Below are 18,610 nucleotides of genomic sequence, written 5' to 3'. Positions count from 1 at the left end.
TCTTGTTGCAGAAGAAATGTTATACAGGCATGTTCTGCTGCCTGTCAAGGAGGTGTTTTCTGAGGTGTGACCATTTAAAACATTTCCTCGTTTCTTCACTCTTCATCCTCAACTGACTCGATCAATCCCCATTTATTTCAGAAAGACAACAATGACACTGAACGTGCAACTAATCCAGGAAGAGGAGCTCATACTAAAAGACTGAAACTTGAGTCTTGGTCTCAGGGCTGAAGCAGTTGGGATCTCTGAAGACGGTCATCTCTTCCAGAAGGCTGGTATCTCTTCTAGGTGACAATTCTGACCCTGCTTTCACCACTCCATCCATCATGCCACATATACTGTCCCTGTGCATTTAAAGTGTGTATGTGTTAGTCCCTGAACACATCCAACCCTCTCTGCCGTGGTGGTTTTAGGATGTGCCTAGGAAAATTTTCCACAGAACTTGAGTAAAAGTGGTAGAACATAAATAAATTACCATTGGATGTAAAAGGGAAAATAATGATAAGGTCTAAATAATCCCATTGGTCTGATAACTAACATAAAGTTAGTTGTATAAACTAACTTTTGCTCTTTTAGGCTTCTTTGCTCTAGCTGATACTAGCTGGTGCTTTTGCTTGGCTGTTGCTGACCTTGGCTGTGTTCTTCTTGTGGCTAAGTACTAACAAGCGACTCTCTGCTTTTCTCCTCTTTCTTTTTCCCTTGTCTGGGAGGGGAAGAGGGGGAAGCTATTGGTAATCCCCTAGTTTTGTCCAGGGGGGTTCTTGTGTTGTTTATAAATTGTAAATACATGTAAATATTGTATATTTTGTACATGTTCATTGCTTTTCATATTTCTAGATTGTAGTTTTGCTTGTAAATATAGCTTCATTTGCTTTCCAACTGAGCTGGTCTGGCAATTTTATTTTGGAGGTATTTTCTCCAAATTAGCTCGGGGGTAATTTTCAACTCAACACACCCCCAGAAAAAATGGTTTGGTCTCCAAACAACCCCTGGTGTTTCACCTAGGTGACAACCAACAGTTAGCAGAGCAGGATGTTCAACAATCAGTAGTGGAACTCCAAACCCAAGAACAGGTTCATCTGGGGAACTGGCCTTTTCATTGTACAATCAAATGCAAAACAGAAACTTGGTCATAGGAGAAATCTTTGCTCGGATTTGTGCTATGTAGAGGCCACCAGCACCAGGCATCTGTATTAGTAACGTACAGATCTGCATGGCAAAACAAATCAAAACCCAGTAAAGAGATACATTAAACAACTGGCTACTATGAAAATTAACAAACCTGGATTAGTTTAGGTAATATGACCTAAACCTTCATAAAGTCACTGTTTTGATCTATGCAGAGTGAGCAATAAAAATCTTTCACTCTGACACCACAGCACTGGGGCACTTGTATGCTTTGCTGCAGCCAATGGGAAAACTTTCAAGCACTGCTTATTGCCACCAAATTCTACCAGTCAGCCAGGCACCAGGTCCTATGTGCTCTGTCCATGTGCTCAAGGACACAGAAGATTCCTGGAATGTCTCCATCCTGGGACATCTCTGCTCTTGGAGGCATTCAAGACTCGACTGAGCAGGTCTGTAATAAGAAGACTGGATTTGAGCAGATGGTTGAGCAGATGACACTACAGAAGTCCTTTCCAATCTAAATTATTCTATGATTATCTTGCCCATTTAGCTCCCTCACTGTTATCCAGTTGCATTCACCACTTTGATTCCCAGAGAAAAAAAAAAAAGAACCATTTTCAGTGCTTAATATATATTTGTTTTTCAATTTCCTAGTGAATTAATAATTTAGTAGAATTTTATCTTCCTCATTTCAGAGTTATGTGAAGAGGCCAAGTGGTAAAGTAAAATATTAAATTATTAACAAGTTGCACACACATGCAGGCAGATAAATGGTGTAGCATTATATATTTAACAGTTGTTAGAAAGTACAGAAAGCAAAAGCATGACAGCCAAACTCCTTTGTCAAAGGAAAGGAAAGTAGTTTCCAAATCTGTGTTTTTTTTTTTTTTAGATATTAAAAAGAGCTAAAGCAAATAGCTCTAGATAGATCTAAAGTCTGCACAGACTTCAGAGCTACTGGAGTAAGCAGTTTCTTGCTGCAAATGAAGAAATGAGGCTCCATTTCCCTGTTGGCAGAATTCTTCACAAAAGGCAATTAAAGCCCTGCTCCATGTTTTAGCAGAATGGAATTGAATAAATCACAAGTGTGCTAGTACTTTCAAATGCTGGCAGATGATTAGGTTTATCACAGGCCAGGGAAAGCTATAAATTCGTTTGCAATGAGTAGACAGTGCTATAAAATGATGATCAGATCCTAAATTCTCAAGTCTCCAACCAACTCTACTCAGTTTGTTTATATAAAGCATTGTCTTCTTATTTTGGTGCTCAAGAAAGCAACTAAGAAATCATAATATGAAACTACTGAATTTTTATACAACTCCAAATAACTTCTCCATATGATAAAGACCAATACAGCAAACAGAATTTCTCATAATTTAGCCTAAATTAATTTACTGTCTTACACATGCAGCTGAACAACTTCTTTCAAATAAAATTTAATCAGAAATTGGCTTCAAAATGGAAATAGGTTTGAAGTACCATCCTCTGAATGCTTACTACAAAGCAACCAAGACACAGAATAAAATAACGCTACATGGGGTTTTTACACTGCAACTTCACATTTTTCTTGAAAACTGATTTAAAAGACATTTCTTAATGCTCATATATTTTACACAAAGACCTTCTGTTAAAATTCATCTGGCTATCTGACCCTCCCCTTCCCCCAAATGCACACAGGCAGACATAGTCATTAAAGGATTGGCTGAACAAGATCTCCTTTCTTTTCTGAAGGGGGCCCCTCAGACAAAGGACTTCGAAAAGTAGTCTTTATTGTTAGGCACCGGGTGATGTAATCTTTTATGACACTGAAGATTTAAGATCTACTTCCTCTACGTTCTGCTCTTATCCACACTACATATATATATATATATATATATATCTCCACATCCTTCTACCCTGTTTTTTTAAAAACTGATATGGCCTGGTTTTATCAGGAACCCCTCTGAGCCCTATACAAGCTCCACCATACTGAGAAGGTAGTTTTCTACTTTAATGTGTTAAATTCCTAAGATTTGGTGCAATGACAGCAAGAGGAAAGGGTAGAAACATCTCCAGACTTGGTGCTTGCTGCAGCTCCCCAGAAACACTCAGTCTGGTCAGCAGCTCACTCCTTTCCAAGATGCAAGCCCCTGCCTCTCATGGATAGAAAGACCTCCAGTCACAGAAGGCAGAAGGATCTCCAGGAGAATAGACACAGCTGCTGGCACAAGGTGAATGTGCCAGCTCAAGGAAGGCCTGTCAGTGAGACTGCAGCACGAGGGTAAAGTAAGTTGTGACAGAAGATATTGGACAAAAAGTCATCTTTATTGGAAGGAGAAACCATAAGAAGGCCCATGGCAGGGAAGAGACTCAGTACAGGGGAGGCTGAGGAGGGTCAGCTGAGGCCAAGGAAGAGCAAGGGCTGAGGAAATACAGGCACTGAGAGAGAAGGTGTAGTGTGAGGCTGGGTGCATCAGATGAATCTCAGTCAAGAGATCAAAGAAGAGACCTGCTTAAGACAGCACTAATAGGGAACCACAAGGCCAAATGAGAGTTAACAGCATGGGACTCATACGAGGAGAGAGCAGCTCTACCATGCAAGGGAAACTGCCTCTGTCTTTGCCTGAATGTCCTGGCACTTGATGTTCAGTGCTGACTGATACTTGGAGCAGCTCTTTTGCTGTAGTGCATTACAGAAAAGAGGCAAGCAAGGCTTGGGATCATGCTGCTCATATTGTGCGAATGCAGAAATGTTCCCTACCATGCAGGCAGGGATAGAGGGGAAAGAGAGCAGTGCACATGTGCCAACAAGACATCATGACAAGAAACAATCTAACTACAGCTTATTTTGATATTACAACTATTGACTGTTTAGGGGCACAAATTTTAGTGAAGTGTGGTAAAACACAATGCCTTGGTGAGTTACCTACTCTTGCAGAATCTTATAGATGACGATTAGTGGCCTACAAAGCAAAACATGTCTCGCCTTGGAGAATCAAACACTTGACAGTTGGACAAACCTAGATGTAACCTGTTCACTTTTCAGAGTATATCTTATGCCTTCAAATCTATTAAGGCACTTTTCCAACTGAAAGAAGAAACTTGAGGGCTTGAATATATTCTTATCCAACTGCAACACAAGAACTGATAGTATACACAAAGTAGGAAGTATTAAAATACGTTTCTTACATGTTTCTTCTTATAAATAAATTATAAGTTAATAACCAGTGAATTATGAAAATGTTCTCAGTTAACATTTATGATAAATAATTAAGATAAATAATTTAGCCTGCAAGATAAGTTTGTTATGAGCATAGAGTACTAAATGAGAAAAAGGAACATTTAACAAGCAGGCTTCTTAGCAAGGCTAGCAAAACAGCACTTAGCTGCCATGTAATTGGGATTTCCTTGGTCAGAAAAGGGTAAATGGTAAACTTTAAAATATTTTTACTCTCAATAGGTAGCTTGGAAAAAAAAAATCAAAAAAGGTGTCTCAGAAAAAGAAAAATATAAATAAAAATTACTTCTGGTTCTTAAGCATTGCAGTTGATCACTTACAGATACTTGAAAGTTGTTACTGTGTCCCTAGTTTATTTTAAACAATAATTCTTCTCTTCCATTTAATTTTTCAGCTACACTAAAACTAGAAATTATGATTGATAATATTGACAGAACCAGAAAGAAAGAGGAACTTAGTGATTCACTACAGTAACAACAAAACGTCAAACTAAAGTAACACTTTCAGATACAATCTGTACACTCTGCTTTCAGCCTTATGCCTTCTGAGATCACTATTCTATCACACGTTTCTTTAGACAGTACAAGACCAAGATGCAAAGGGAAACACAGAGACTAAGTCAGTCGTTGATTGCACCTGCATCCTACTTGTGACTTAAAAATGTGGTACTTGAAGAAATACTCATACTGGTTTATATTTATTAGAAATCCCTATGATTTCTAACTATACACTTTCCATCTCTAAAGTCTGTTGAAAAATATTTCCTGAAGCACCATGTATATTTGTTTAAGAGGTGTGAACAATTTTGCAAAAGAGTTTGGGTAAATGGTAATAAAGATGACCAGAGGGTTGGAGCACTTTTCCTATGAGGATAAGCTGAGAGTTTTGGGGTTGTGCAGTATGGAGAAGAAAAGGCTCTGGGGGAGACCTTGTTGCAGTCTTTCAATACTTAAAGGGGGCTTATAAGAAAAAAGGACCTGTTGTGATAAGACAAGAGGTAATGGCTTCAAACTGAAAGACAGTAGATTGAAATTAGATAGTAGGAACAAATTCATTATTGAGGGTGGTAAGGCACTGGAACAGGTTACCCAGAGAAAGTGTTCAAAGCCAGGCTGGATGAGGCTTTGGGCAATCTAACCAAGCAGAGGTGTCCCTGCCCATGGCGAGGGGGGGTGGAACTAGACAATCTTTAAGGTCTCTTTCAAACGAAATCATTCCATGATTCTATGAACACTGGAGAAAAAAATGCTACTTCGTATCTTATTGTTCAGAACACAACTTCAGCTTCCTACTGACAGAAGCAACTGAGGTGAAGCACGAGACCAGGAAACAGCCCCAGATATCCAGGTTTACCTGCAGCAATTATCAGACAGATGCCATGCCTCCAGATGAGACAACATGAGGATGATTGATGTTTTCCCAGGCTCCCACCCTAGCCATACCCTGCCTTTTTCAGAAGAGAAGTGCACATGTCAGGCCCCCTCTTGCCCTGCTCCCTCCCATCCCATCCGTAGAAAAGGAAATGCAGGTGTCTGAGCTGGGCAGGAACTAGAACAAGACTCTAACCTCCACAATCACAGGATCAGACCTGCCAAGAGATACTGTGGGGCACAACCTCCTTATTCTCCCAAATAAGAACAGGCACAGCTAGAACTGCTTAAAGCCCACCGAAGGTACTGTGCAGCAATGCATCTGACCTTATTTCTTGCTGGGAGTGTTCCTCCCTCATCAATTCCACCATGCTTGTCTGATGTTTCCTCTTTTTAGTGTGTTGAATACAGATAAGTTACTTGAGGCAGGGAGCTGTCGAGTGCAGTATAGCTCATCTGCAAAGGGCTTGGCAGGCTGTACAGCGCTATACCCAGTAACAAAAATAGAGCAGAGGAGCCTTTAAAACAAACACAATTTCATTTATTCATAGCTGAATAACTTACTAATTCATTGCCTAATGTTATTAGCAATACACTTCAAAAATCAGGCTTTGACCCTCAAAAAGTTCCTTTCTAAAGGTATAAATAGTTCAAACTAAGCTTTTTTTTTCCCCCCTTAAGTATTCTGTGATTGCAATGGTAATTTTCAAAGCCTGTGATCTCCAGTATTAATGATGCTATGTAATTAAATCTGATACTTTCAATAATTTCTTCCTGAGTACTTCATGACTCCAGTAGATTGCAGCCGGTGCAGTTGCCTGTGGAGCAGTCTGAGCTCAATGTGATGAAAGGCTCCTGACAGCCAGACAGGCCCACGCAGACCTGGGCAGGCAGTATGTCAGGATTTGCAGCAGGAAGACTCTGCAACTCTCTGGCACAGCTCTCAGTGTGGCCCAGGCTTCCCTGCCCAGGACAGCAGCGCACACACAGCAAGGCTTGTGAGGCCCCATAGAGGCTAATGAACTAAAATAGCCCCCATAAGACTACCTCACAGTTGATCTCCTGCCAGGAGCAGGAAGCAGTGAGAAGAGTTAGGAAAGAGTACAAATTGTCTCAGTTCCTTTTCTTCCATATGTATCTTTAAACCTGAATACTATTATACTGCATTTGCTCCTATTTAGTGTCATAGGACTAGCTCACTCTAGGTAGGTGTTAACATCTCACATGTCATGGAAACTTGTAGACTGGTTGTCAAACTGGTACATCCAGGGTGGTGGTGATACTGAATGAGTGGAAAGGTTTCTCTCTCTAGTGCCTCTGCCTGCTCCTGCTTTCCCTCTCAGGCAGAATGCACACCAGAAAACCACCAGCGATGCTGCAGAGCAGGCAATGCCCACGTGCAAAAGATCAGGAGCTACTTGATGGGAAAGGATGGGAGAGGAGCTCCTGAGGGAATGTGGGGGAACAGGAGGGGCTTCTTCACAATGTAAGTGCCAAATGGTAACACCCAGATCCCTTCCTGCCTTGGCAGTTGCATACTGGGACCGTCTCAAATACCTGTATTTCCTTTCAAACCACTCTTGGATATCTCTAAACCCTCACCCTCCTTAGCGGATAAAAATTAAAATTCTGCCTGTTCTTTCCAGCTCTGGTAAGGGTGCCCTGCAGCATCATATAAATGTCAGGCAGAGTCTTTACTGAATTCAGTCCCAAACCATTACCCTAAAAGAAGCATTGGGGTGGGTGTGTGTGCATGTGAGAGGGTGTTTAAAAATAATGTAAAATACAGCCCAGAGTAATTGTTCTGTTTCCATGTGTTAAAAGGCAGGTAGTAGGATGCAGAAAGTTTGTTCTTGATTTTCTGAAGGCTGGGTGGGAATTGCTAGTATTACTTTAACTCAGATAACTGTTAAGCACACTGTGCAAAATTAACAACAGCATATTTAATGCATACCTTCATTCACCTGACACAAAATGTATGGCAGCCTTCTGTGGCATTCAGCTTTTATCAGACCTTTTCAACTCCCTGGTAGATGTTCAAAAATGTAAACAATTGCTTTGAAAAACACCTCCACCTGCCATACACAATTCATCTGTCTTTATATAACAGAGAGATGCTGTTTCTATTAATATCCCCCTCTCGCTCCAGGCTGTGTGCTCTCAAAGCAATTCAAGTATATCCTTTTCAAAGGAACTGACTGTGAAACACCGATGGCACTGAAGTCAGAAGGAGATTGCTTTGTCCTTGAACGACAAGTAAAGCACGAGTTAGGAGTCAGAAACACTGAAGAGACTCAGAAGAAGAAAATTAAAAGTATACTTTTAGAAAGTTGAGAATGCTATATATTAATCTTTTTTTCTTACCTTTACTTCATAAATTATTTCAGAAGTGATTTGCTTGATGTAGAAATAACCATTTTTTTCTGTAAGCTGCTGATACAGTTCAAACACCATCAACACCTTCAGTGGCTTCCTCTTGCTCTCTTCAGCGTACTCAGATGCCCTTTGCCTTTCTTTACTTTCAAACCTCTAGTATCAGAAGTCTGAAGCTCATCTCATGTGTCACTTGCAGCCTCAACAGCCTTAGCACAGAGACCAGAAAGGAATTTTTGACTATGGCTGTGCCTGACAAAACCAGCTGTGCCAGAATCACAGCAAACATCCAGGTCCTCAGCAGACTGGAGTTGCCTTGTAATTAGAGCCTGGCATCTACCTATTCAAGCGTGAATTAAGTAATGATGAATTTTCATCACTCTTGTGATTGTGTGTATGTAGGTCATAGTCCATCATAAGTCTTAAACATAAAGCTATTGTTTCAGACACTGTATTATGGGGCTCCAGCTTCACATCCTACTAAATGACTATATGTAAGAAAAATGTCCAGAAAATCTTTTTGTGCCACCTCATTTCTGCCAGCTTTCTATTCTCATCCAAGCTGTACAACTAAACACACCTGTTTTACTTCCTTACCACATCTTTCTCCTTCTCTTTTTCCACCATCAATAGCCCTTAAAGTAAGCTGGGGAAATCCCTCCTTCAAACACAAACATGCTTTTTTCTCTATTGTGTTTCACTGAATGTTTGTGAGAGAGCTTTTATTTTGTTCTGAAGTATTTTTACAAGTGTGGACCGTTTTATATAAATGTACTTTGCCATTACAATTATGCTGAACATCTGTGTCAAAAAAAAGAGAAATGTTAAGTAAAGAAACTGTCCAGTTGCCTTTGTTAAATCCATTGGGTAATAACAACCAAGTTGCAGACTCAGCTGAAAGCTGAAAAACAAAGCCCAGCAAAATTACCTGATGTTTGAAGAGAGCACGTGGCACTGAGAGGGGATAAGACACCTAAGTGTTTTCTTGCCATGCACCAGGCAATTGCCTGAGAGTTCAGGCACTTCTCAGAGGCAGGCAGGGAGTCAGACAAACCCACTCTTTTATTTTTCATCTCACCACATGAATTCACCAAACGAGTTTCACTCTTCACTGCACCTGAAGGATGGCCAAGGAATCAGGCCCAGCCAACATGGATTTAGGAAGGGCAGGTCCTGCCTCACCAACCTGATCTCCTTCTATGATCAGGTGACCAGCCTGGTGGACATGGGAAAGGCTGTGGATGTAGTCTCCCTGGACTTCAGCAAGGCCTTTGACACTGTCCCCCACAGCAAACTCCTGGCCAAGCTGGCAGCCTGTGGCTTGGACAGCAGCACTCTGCGCTGGGTTAGGAACTGGCTGGAGGGCCGAGCCCAGAGAGTGGTGGTGAATGGTGCCACTGCCAGCTGGCAGCCTGTCACTAGTGGTGTCCCCCAGGGATCAGTGCTGGGCCCCATCCTGTTCAATATCTTTATTGATGATCTGGATGAGGGGATTGAGTCCACCATCAGTTAATTTGCAGATGACACCGAGCTGGGAGCAGGTGTTGATCTGTTAGAAGGTAGAAGGGCTCTGCAGAGGGACCTTGACAGGCTGGACAGATGGGCAGAGTCCAACAGGATGGCATTCAACAAGTCCAAGTGCCAGGTGCTCCACTTTGGCCACAACAACCCCATGCAGAGCTACAGGCTGGGGTCAGAGTGGCTGGAGAGCAGCCAGGTGGAAAGGGACCTGGGGGTACTGGTTGACAGGTGCCTGAACATGAGCCAGCAGTGTGCCCAGGTGGCCAAGAGAGCCAATGGCATCCTGGCCTGCATCAGAAATAGTGTGGCCAGCAGGAGCAGGGAGGTCATTGTACCCCTGTACACAGCACTGGTTAGGCCACACCTTGAGTACTGTGTCCAGTTATGGGCCCCTCAGTTTAGGAAAGATGTTGAATTGCTGGAGCATGTCCAGAGAAGGGCAACGAGGCTGGGGAGAGGCCTTGAGCACAAGCCCTATGAGGAGAGGCTGAGGGAGCTGGGACTGTTCAGCCTGGAGAAGAGGAGGCTCAGGGGTGACCTCATTGCTGTCTACAACTACCTGAAGGGAGGTTGTAGCCAGGAGGGGTTTGGTCTCTTCTCCCAGGCAGCCAGCACCAGAACAAGAGGACACAGTCTCAAGCTGCACCAGGGGAGGTTTAGGCTGGAGGTGAGGAGAAAGTTCTTCACAGAGAGAGTGGTTGGCCATTGAAATGTACTGCCCAGGGAGGTGGTGGAGTCACCATCCCTGGAGGTATTCAAGAGGGGATTGGACGTGGCACTTGGTGCCATGGTTTAGATAGTCATGAGGTTTAGGGTGACAGGTTGGACTCAATGATCTTTGAGGTCTCTTCCAGCCTTGATTCTATTCTATTCTATTCTATTCTATTCTATTCTATTCTATTCTATTCTATTCTATTCTATTCTATTCTATTCTATTCTAGTCTAGTCTAGTCTAGTCTAGTCTAGTCTAGTCTATTCTATTCTAGTCTATTCTATTCTAGTCTATTCTATTCTATTCTATTCTATGTCATGAGGTGTAGGGTGACAGGTTGGACTCGATGATCCTTGAGGTCTCTTCCAACCTTCTTGATTCTTGATTCTTGATTCTAAATCCTAAAATTGAAAATGCTGAGCTAACGGAAATAGGGAATGATCAGTTCAATTACAGATACTCTGTGGCAGCAGGATACAGAGCTGTAGAGAACATTAAAGTCTGGCAGGGCATTTCCACGGCAGCTGCTTTGGGAGGTGTCATGCTTGTAGTAACACATGTGAGGTAAACACGGAAAGAGGAGAAAAATGAGTCATGCAACACGTTGGTTCATTTACTGTATTCTGTGGGCCAAAAGCTGGTACAAGAGAGGGTTTGAAAAGCTGCTGATAAAACACATGTGCCTGACATGAGGCAACTTGAAACGAATGGCTAAGTAACACAGGGTACCATGAAGCAATAACCAGCAACCCAGGACAAAATACTGACCAAAGTAAAGCACTTTGTCCAGCCCAGAAGCCAGACACAGGACTGTTTACAGAAATCTATCATTTGGTATTTTTAATAACAAAGGTTATAGCCTGAAGAGCCATTTTTAAAATCATCTATGTGCATTCTCATTATTTTTTGTTTATACAAATTATCCTGTTGTTTCCTATGCAAAGCAACACTCCCTTTAAAAATCACCATGCTATAGGCAAGAGTTGAAATTCAAAAGGAAGGTGCATTTCTGGCTCAGCAAGAATTGAGACTGTAAAATAACTAGGACAGTCTCTTCTTGGTGCAAATTTTATGTCTGCTACACAAAATGCTGAAGACAGAAAGACTTTTTGTAAGACCAACACTTAACAAATGCTTCAATCACATGAAGGGGGAGAGCACTCACACCTCTGAACTAACAGCACAGGTAGAAAACAAGAGTCTGCCTACTGCACAGGAGTATGGCTTTCAGCTTACCAAATATCTATGTGCCAAGCTCATCAATTTTAAGAAGGCAGACAGCTGCCAAGCAGCATTACACCTATGTCAGGCAGTATCATTCTGCACTGTGCTTTATCAGCTTGCCACAATTTTAGCACCACAGTCTGCTAGGAAGCTTCCTTCCTCTATGTTCTCAAAGGCACTGAACTCCTAAGGCCACATCACACAGGCTCCTTCCAAGCTCAAACACCATCAGCCTTCACATGAAGACAGAAACCTTTTGGGGATGGGTATCACAAGGCTTCTCCATTTCAGCTTATTCTCATGCTGAAATTCACAGCCAGCTCCACTTTTTATGTGACCAAATTTAACAACCCTGCATCATAGCATGGGATTCACCATGCCTGACTCCTCACTACTCCAGGGGATCCACATGGGAAGCCCAACAGCCCTCTCCATGCCCCAGTACACTACAACCCAAATGGCACTCTCCATCAGTCATCAAGAAATTCAAAACATTAGTACCAAAATTCAAAACATTAGTATCAAAACTCAAAAACCACAGAAAGACCAGCTGAGGCACATCGAGGATATAACCAATACCCAAGAATGCTGGCAAGCAAGGGGTTCTATTGTCTGAAGCTGCCAAGACTGCGCAGTAAGTCAACCTCCAAGATGAGGATCATGTCTCTACCTACACCCACGACTGTGTGCTTAAGATGACTGTTCCAGAACACTTGAGCTGGTTGCACCTACAGTCCTGAAAAAGGCAATGTTAGACCAGACTACCAGACACTTTGCCTCAACCACAATGCCTGCATTCTACGTATGGTGAGCCAGGTGGCTCGTGCTCAAGTTTGCAGCCATGGGGACAACTGGAGAATTTAAAGTGAAGTCAAAGGTGGTAAGTAGTACTGCAGGCTTACTTCAAGACACTTACAACTTATTAATGCATACAGCAGCAATCAAGATCATGTTATTAATGTCTGAAATAAAAGCATATCTGGTTCATACTTAACAGAGCAAGACAAAAGAAACAAAGAAATAAAACTGAAGTGGCTTTCCTAGATACTGCAAAACAGCAGTCTCAAACTTCCAGATTAAATGCAATGTTTCAGATACCTAAAACATTAAGAAACTGTTGGGCTGATGCAAGCAACAGAATTGCAAGTAGCTCGCTTGATCTGCTTCATTAAAGGAAAAGTTGAGTGACCCAAGCACCTCCTGCTCCCTGGTTTTGCTCAACACATCATCTTAGAGCAACCACTTTTAAGACAACGTAGCTTGTGTTACACATCACAATCCTGTCCCTTTACTGTGCTGTTCCTTTTCTGCAGAAGTTCCCTGTTACTTGATATGCACAAGGTAATCTTGCAGCTTGGCTCTCTGTGGTTGTAAGCGTGGCAGGCAGCTGTGCCAGGCACTCTTGCCAAGAAAGTATTCTGAGTCAGTAAGACAATAAAAATGCATCAGAGTAACAGGTTTTTTCTTTTTTCATACCACTAAGTACACAAGTCCAAGAAGGGCTTTCCTGGCTCTGTAAGCTTTAAATACATATAAAGTCCATAGACAGAATGAGAGACTAACAGCTATGCCTCCTGCAATCCTCTGAAAAGCCACTCTAAAGGTGCCCCTGTTTACTATCTAATGCCTGGTTTGCCCTATCTCCTGCTTTCTGTTGAAAGATGTTTGCAAAGATAGCAATTTTCCTACTGTAGTTCAGCAACTGCCATTAAAAATCGGTGGGAAGCAGGGGTACATGGTATGACAAGAAAGGTCATTGACAGTCCCCAAAAGTGCACATGGATATAAAGTCAAGTGGGAAGTGGGCTTTTATTTTTCCCCTCGTTGTCTGTAAAAAAAACAACCTCTACTGAGACAAATTGTTTTGGGATGCATTTTTAAAGTGACAATAGTTTAGTTAAAAATAAAATTGAATCCCCCTTAATGTTGATCAAAATGCTGGTGCATTTTAATAAGGAAAAGACTGCTGCCAACTCTTAACCTTACTACCACCAGTTTCACTAGATCCAGCTGTGTTAGCAATAAGATTTTGACTTAAATCACTAATAGCTGCATGCAGAAGCCACACCACCACACACTCATAGAAAACATAAGCAACCCACTCCTAATTCCTTCATTGTGTCTGTTCAACTAAAGCTCCCACCCTTATACTTGTAATTTTAAACCTCAGGACAGAATAAGCCTGCCTGCTCTGTGGTCTCTGGCTTGGGAAATCAGAGGCATCTTTCATGGTTGTGCTCAACATGAGGGCAGGAAAACTGAAATGAAGGGCCAGAAAGCTAACAGGCAGAGGCATCTCCCACTACCATTAAATGCCACATGGGTGTCACCGATGAGCTAACCTGCAGATCTCAGAGCAATCAAATGGATCATTTCAACAACACCAGGTACTTCAGAAAGCTGACAAAGTAGCCAAGTAGTAATTTAATGCCCTTCAGGCTCAGATCTGCCTGCCTGCAAAATTAATACCTGCACAGATTACTGTGCCACATGTAGAAAGATTTTTGGGGGATTAGGGGGGAGTGTTTCCAAACTGGAAAATCAAAAGAGGATAGGTGCAACGAGGGTAAGAAAGAGCAGGCAAGCTCTCAAGAGATCAGGAATGGGGAGGACAAACAGAACAGGTCCTTCATCTACCCACAATTCTATGATGTCCCTTCAGTGTGCCTGAGGGTGTCTCCCATTGCTCCTTGCAGTAAGGCAGCTCTTTCCAGCGATGCTGACACCTGGAGGTGGTTTGCAAATCCGTTCCTCTTACATCTCTTCCTAATTCGCCAAGACAGGTGAGCTAGCCTTCAAACTTTCAGAGTGTGCCTGTCAAGCAGACAAAGCCAGGGAAATGAAGTGTAAAATTCTGGCCCAAACTGTGCATATGGCAGAAAATCTGGGGATACTGAAATCTTACTGAAGCTGAAATGGTTACAGGATGCTAATTGTACTTAAAACACTAGCACTGCATATGTATGTACTAGGGAACTACGTACAAGTTTATTTTCCTTCCATTTCTTCTTTTTGCAGAGTGCTGAAATTTTGCTGGAGGAGAGGAAACAGGTGGCAGCTGTAATAGTGTACCTTTTCAAGGTGGAAAGAAACCAATAGTGGAGCTGCCACAGCCTTAAGGCTGGGATTGTCAGATTTGTATTGCCTGTTCGCATCAATTAGACAATACTGTCACTGCAAGGCTTCCAAGCTCAGTGCTGATGCAAACCTGAACAGTGACTGACAGAAAGAGCTGGTGCCTTAACACTGTTTCTCTATCAGTCAGAACAAATGGAGTCCTAAGAAGAAAACCCATGGCAGACTGTAATATGGGCAATGTATGAAGTCCCAAACTAGAACTATTTATAACCTGTGCCTTCAACTTCTGAGCTACTGTTCAATGAGAAAGGAATGTTCTACCCATAAACAGCAGTTCGTGGAAGAGGTTCTAATTTCACAGAGCAACAGAACTGAAAAAGAGGAAGCAAGAGTAAAAACTGGCAAAATGAACAGAAATTATGCCACTATCCATAAAACAAAAACAAACAAACACAAAACCCCCAAAACAAAACACAGACACAAACAGGATTTTTTTTTTATTTTTAGTATCAATAACGATTTCACAGTTTTTCTGAAACGCCCCCACCTTCCAATTCTAATAGGAAAAAAACAACAAACAACCTTAGGAAGAAATAGAGCATTTCTTTAAATCATGTCTGCCTAGTTTTAAGGAGTTATATGAAAACAGGGAAAGCAATAGTCTGGTCATCCAGGTCCAGGAGACCATTTGATAGAACGGAAGTGGATGTGAAGACTGACAAGCATAGGGGATGGGGGGGAAATGATGATGCCATGTGGGCACCCTTTTTAGTTGTTATAAGAGGGCAGGGTACAAGGTTATTTTGAACTGTGGAGCACGACTCAGAGAAAGAATATGAAGAGGATGATAATGTTAAATTAAAGAGCATGATCTTTATGATTTTAAAAGCTAAATATGTCCAGAAGCGGAAGGTAAACTATCTGCTAGGAGTGAGAAGTGAAGATGAGCAAGATGAGAGAAACAATCAGTGTTGCCAGAGAAAGCTGTCCAGATTGGTAAGAAGTATCAGAGGAAGGCACTTGAGGGATCCTGAGAGAGGATCACGGTCATGTTCATGAAAGGCTAAGGTCAAAAACTTAACCATGGGAGTGTGAGCAAATCAGAACTGAGCTAAAGGAGCAGAAGGACCAACGAGGAAAGTGCTGGGTGGTGTGGCAGTGAGGGAGAAGTAGCCCAAGAAAGGCTGTGTCAGTACCAGACCGACACAGGGGACCTGCTAGTAGGATAGCTGCCAGAGGCTGAAAGGCTGTTTTATCAAACAGCGAAGGATTACAGACAAACCCAGCCTTACCATACCTAACTTCAGGCAGTGGGGAGATGGCTAGACTAGGAGATGAGTTACTCCAGGCTTCCTCCTGCCCCAGCCTAGGGAAGGACAAGGTGCAAGGGCTTCCTTTCTGAACATGCCCCCTTCCTTTCAGTGTACAGGGATTTAATAGGAATTCCTTTTCTTACTTAGAGGCTTAAAACTACCTGGGATGAACCTCAGACTGCCTGCAGTATCCTTTAAAAAAAAAAAAAAAAAAAAAAAGAGAGAGAAGGGAGAGAGAGAGCCCTTTCCCTGAGGTTTTACAAAAGAGAAAATCCCTTGATGCCTGAAGGTGGATAGCTGCACTCTAGCACTCTAGGGCAGCCCAGGGAAACCTTTGCATTTCAATTACTCCTGAGCTGAGAGCTATTGAAAAAAGGGCTTAGAAAAATCCTGCACAGGATCCTGGGCTGTTAAGGAAATCTCTGCTTACAAAAGGTTTCTGAGTCAATAGAACGACAGCTCTGAAGCCAGACATTAGATAATTTGACTCAAGGACAGAGTATAGCCCAAGAATGGAAGACAGCAACAGAGAAGCCGTCTAAGCAACCTGAAAGGAACCCGTGGGGGAAGAAAAAACAAGAAAAAAAATAGGCAAAACTGGAACAGTCACCTTTAAATACAACAACTTGTGCTTTTAAAGGGGTGCTTTTGGTTTGGGAATACCAGCACTTAGATTACAGAGAGAAACAAAGAAGTGGGAGGAGAGGGACCAGCTAAACCACATGAACACAAAATTGGCAGTGACGTAACAGCTGCTTTTTTGGGGAAAAAATATTCAAGTTTAACAAGCTAAATATCAGCACACAGTCAGAGCCCGCTGGCAAGTGTGAAAACAGCACTCAGCGCTGCCGGTGTCTTACATGAAGGTCACAGCGTACCTACATCTGCACAGCCGAGAGGGGCAGTGTCACAGGCAAAGCAGTGAGCTTGCTCCCAGGCTGGAGGCTCACATCAATTCAGGAGGAAAAACGCTCCCATATTCCAAATCAATTCTACCATATGTTATGAAAACTTTCCTTGCCTCATAAAAACCACAGCAACAATTTAAGAGTGTGGAAAAAATAATGTATGAATTACTAAAATAAACTGCAAAAACCACTCATTAGATTACGTCTTGCTTCCCTTCTCCACCCCAAAAAATGTTACTAATAAGGTAAATTTCCTACTTGCCCTATCCAGGAGAATTGATGCAGCTAATTTGTCCACATTTGTTATTTAATGTAAATGTTCATCAGACTACAGCATCAGCCATCTTACTAATTATCTCCTTGCAACACATGGAAATTGAAAAAGCTGAAGAAGTCACCCTTAGGAAACAGAGGACCAGGGAAATGGGAAGAAAAATTCCAAGTTTTGATACTGCAATGAATAACACCTTAAATATTCTGTATCAGCAAACCATTAGTTTGCCTCAGATGACATGAAGAGGCAAGACTTCCAACATCTCTCACCAGACTAAGAATAAAGGATAAAAGAAACAGTTTCAAAGGATGCAAAAAACACATCTCTTCTCTTGCCAGGTAACTTTTTATTCTGAAACATGTTTACATCTCTGCATGAGCAATAGCCGGGAAAACACTCCTAGATCTAATCGCAGATCACCTTATTGTGCACTGCTGTTTAGTTCTAGTTTTGAACACATAAGCTTTTATGTTTTCAAGAAAAATCTCTAAAGAGATCACAAGAATCTTTCTAAAGTGCTAAAACCTTCTTAGCACATCTGCTTCAGTTTTCAATCCATAAAGCCACATTTACCACGATTAATGCATTCAACTCTTCATTTTCATGAAAGTGCAATGTAGACCCACCCAAAATTCGGGCTAGCAGTGCCTTACAGTTAGCTGAGCTTTTCACTGTTTCATATTGGACCGGTTCAGCCAGACAAATCTGCAATTCCCCCCAATTCTGAGTTACAGCTGAGCCAGTGATAAAAAAAGGAATCAAGATCTATTTAGAGTATTTGACTGGGCTAGCAGCTACTCAAAACTATTCAAGAGGACCTTCAAAGCTTGCCTCATGAATATCTAAGCTCTACAAGTATTAATTAGTATTAATATAAACAAAAGTTTAACCTGGTGATGAAAGCTCTTAACATTTTCATTCCTATTAATGTGAACATGCATAAAGAACGCTAGTCAGATTACCAGGATTTTCTGTAAATCCTACAAAATCATTAACAGCATCCACACAACACATTATTTAAGACCAGCAGCTCCTCCTACCAGCGCACTGGGAAACCGCATTTAATCTTTGCATCAATTCTTCTAGGGCCATTTCTTCAGTTTTCAGCCAGCATCTCATTCTCTGATAAAACAAAAAGAATCCACAGCAAGCTTGCCCCCCCTGCTCCAAAAACGAAAGGAGGGCGGGGGAAAACCCCAAACCAGACGACTACAGCAGTGCTTCGCAGCCCTGCATTTCAATTACTCCACACAGACCCCCGCTTGGCACAAAGGGAGGCAGGGGCGCACGTTCTCTCCTGGCAGTGCCTGGGTGATGCAGGCGCTGCTTGAAGCCAGAGCCGCGAATGTCATTGACGGCAGCCCCGCTTCAAACTTCTCTCCCCTCCTCTGCGCATGGCTTCGCCCGCAGTGGATTCCTCAAACGCCAGAATTCATGCGAAGCGTTGATTAGCCGACGCACCGCCCGTCTCTCCCAGCCTGCAGCGAGCGCT

The 18,610-nt window shown here is 42.2% G+C and overlaps 1 protein-coding gene across 1 annotated transcript in view; it reads right to left on the bottom strand.

Annotated features, from left to right (window-relative positions):
- MCF2L (MCF.2 cell line derived transforming sequence like) overlaps positions 1 to 18,237 on the bottom strand; it is a 138,353-nt gene extending 120,116 nt beyond the window's left edge. The window contains exon 1 of the mRNA XM_054381054.1: positions 18,159 to 18,237. Coding sequence (XP_054237029.1) covers positions 18,159 to 18,237 — 79 coding nt within the window. The remainder of the gene's footprint in view (positions 1 to 18,158) is intronic.
- Between the last annotated feature and the right edge of the window lie 373 nt (positions 18,238 to 18,610).

Source organism: Indicator indicator, chromosome 1 (assembly GCF_027791375.1).
Source record: "Indicator indicator isolate 239-I01 chromosome 1, UM_Iind_1.1, whole genome shotgun sequence".
Classification (NCBI taxonomy): Eukaryota; Metazoa; Chordata; class Aves; order Piciformes; family Indicatoridae; genus Indicator; species Indicator indicator.
Note: the sequence above shows the minus strand (reverse complement) of the source record. Positions and strands in the feature narration are given on the sequence as shown.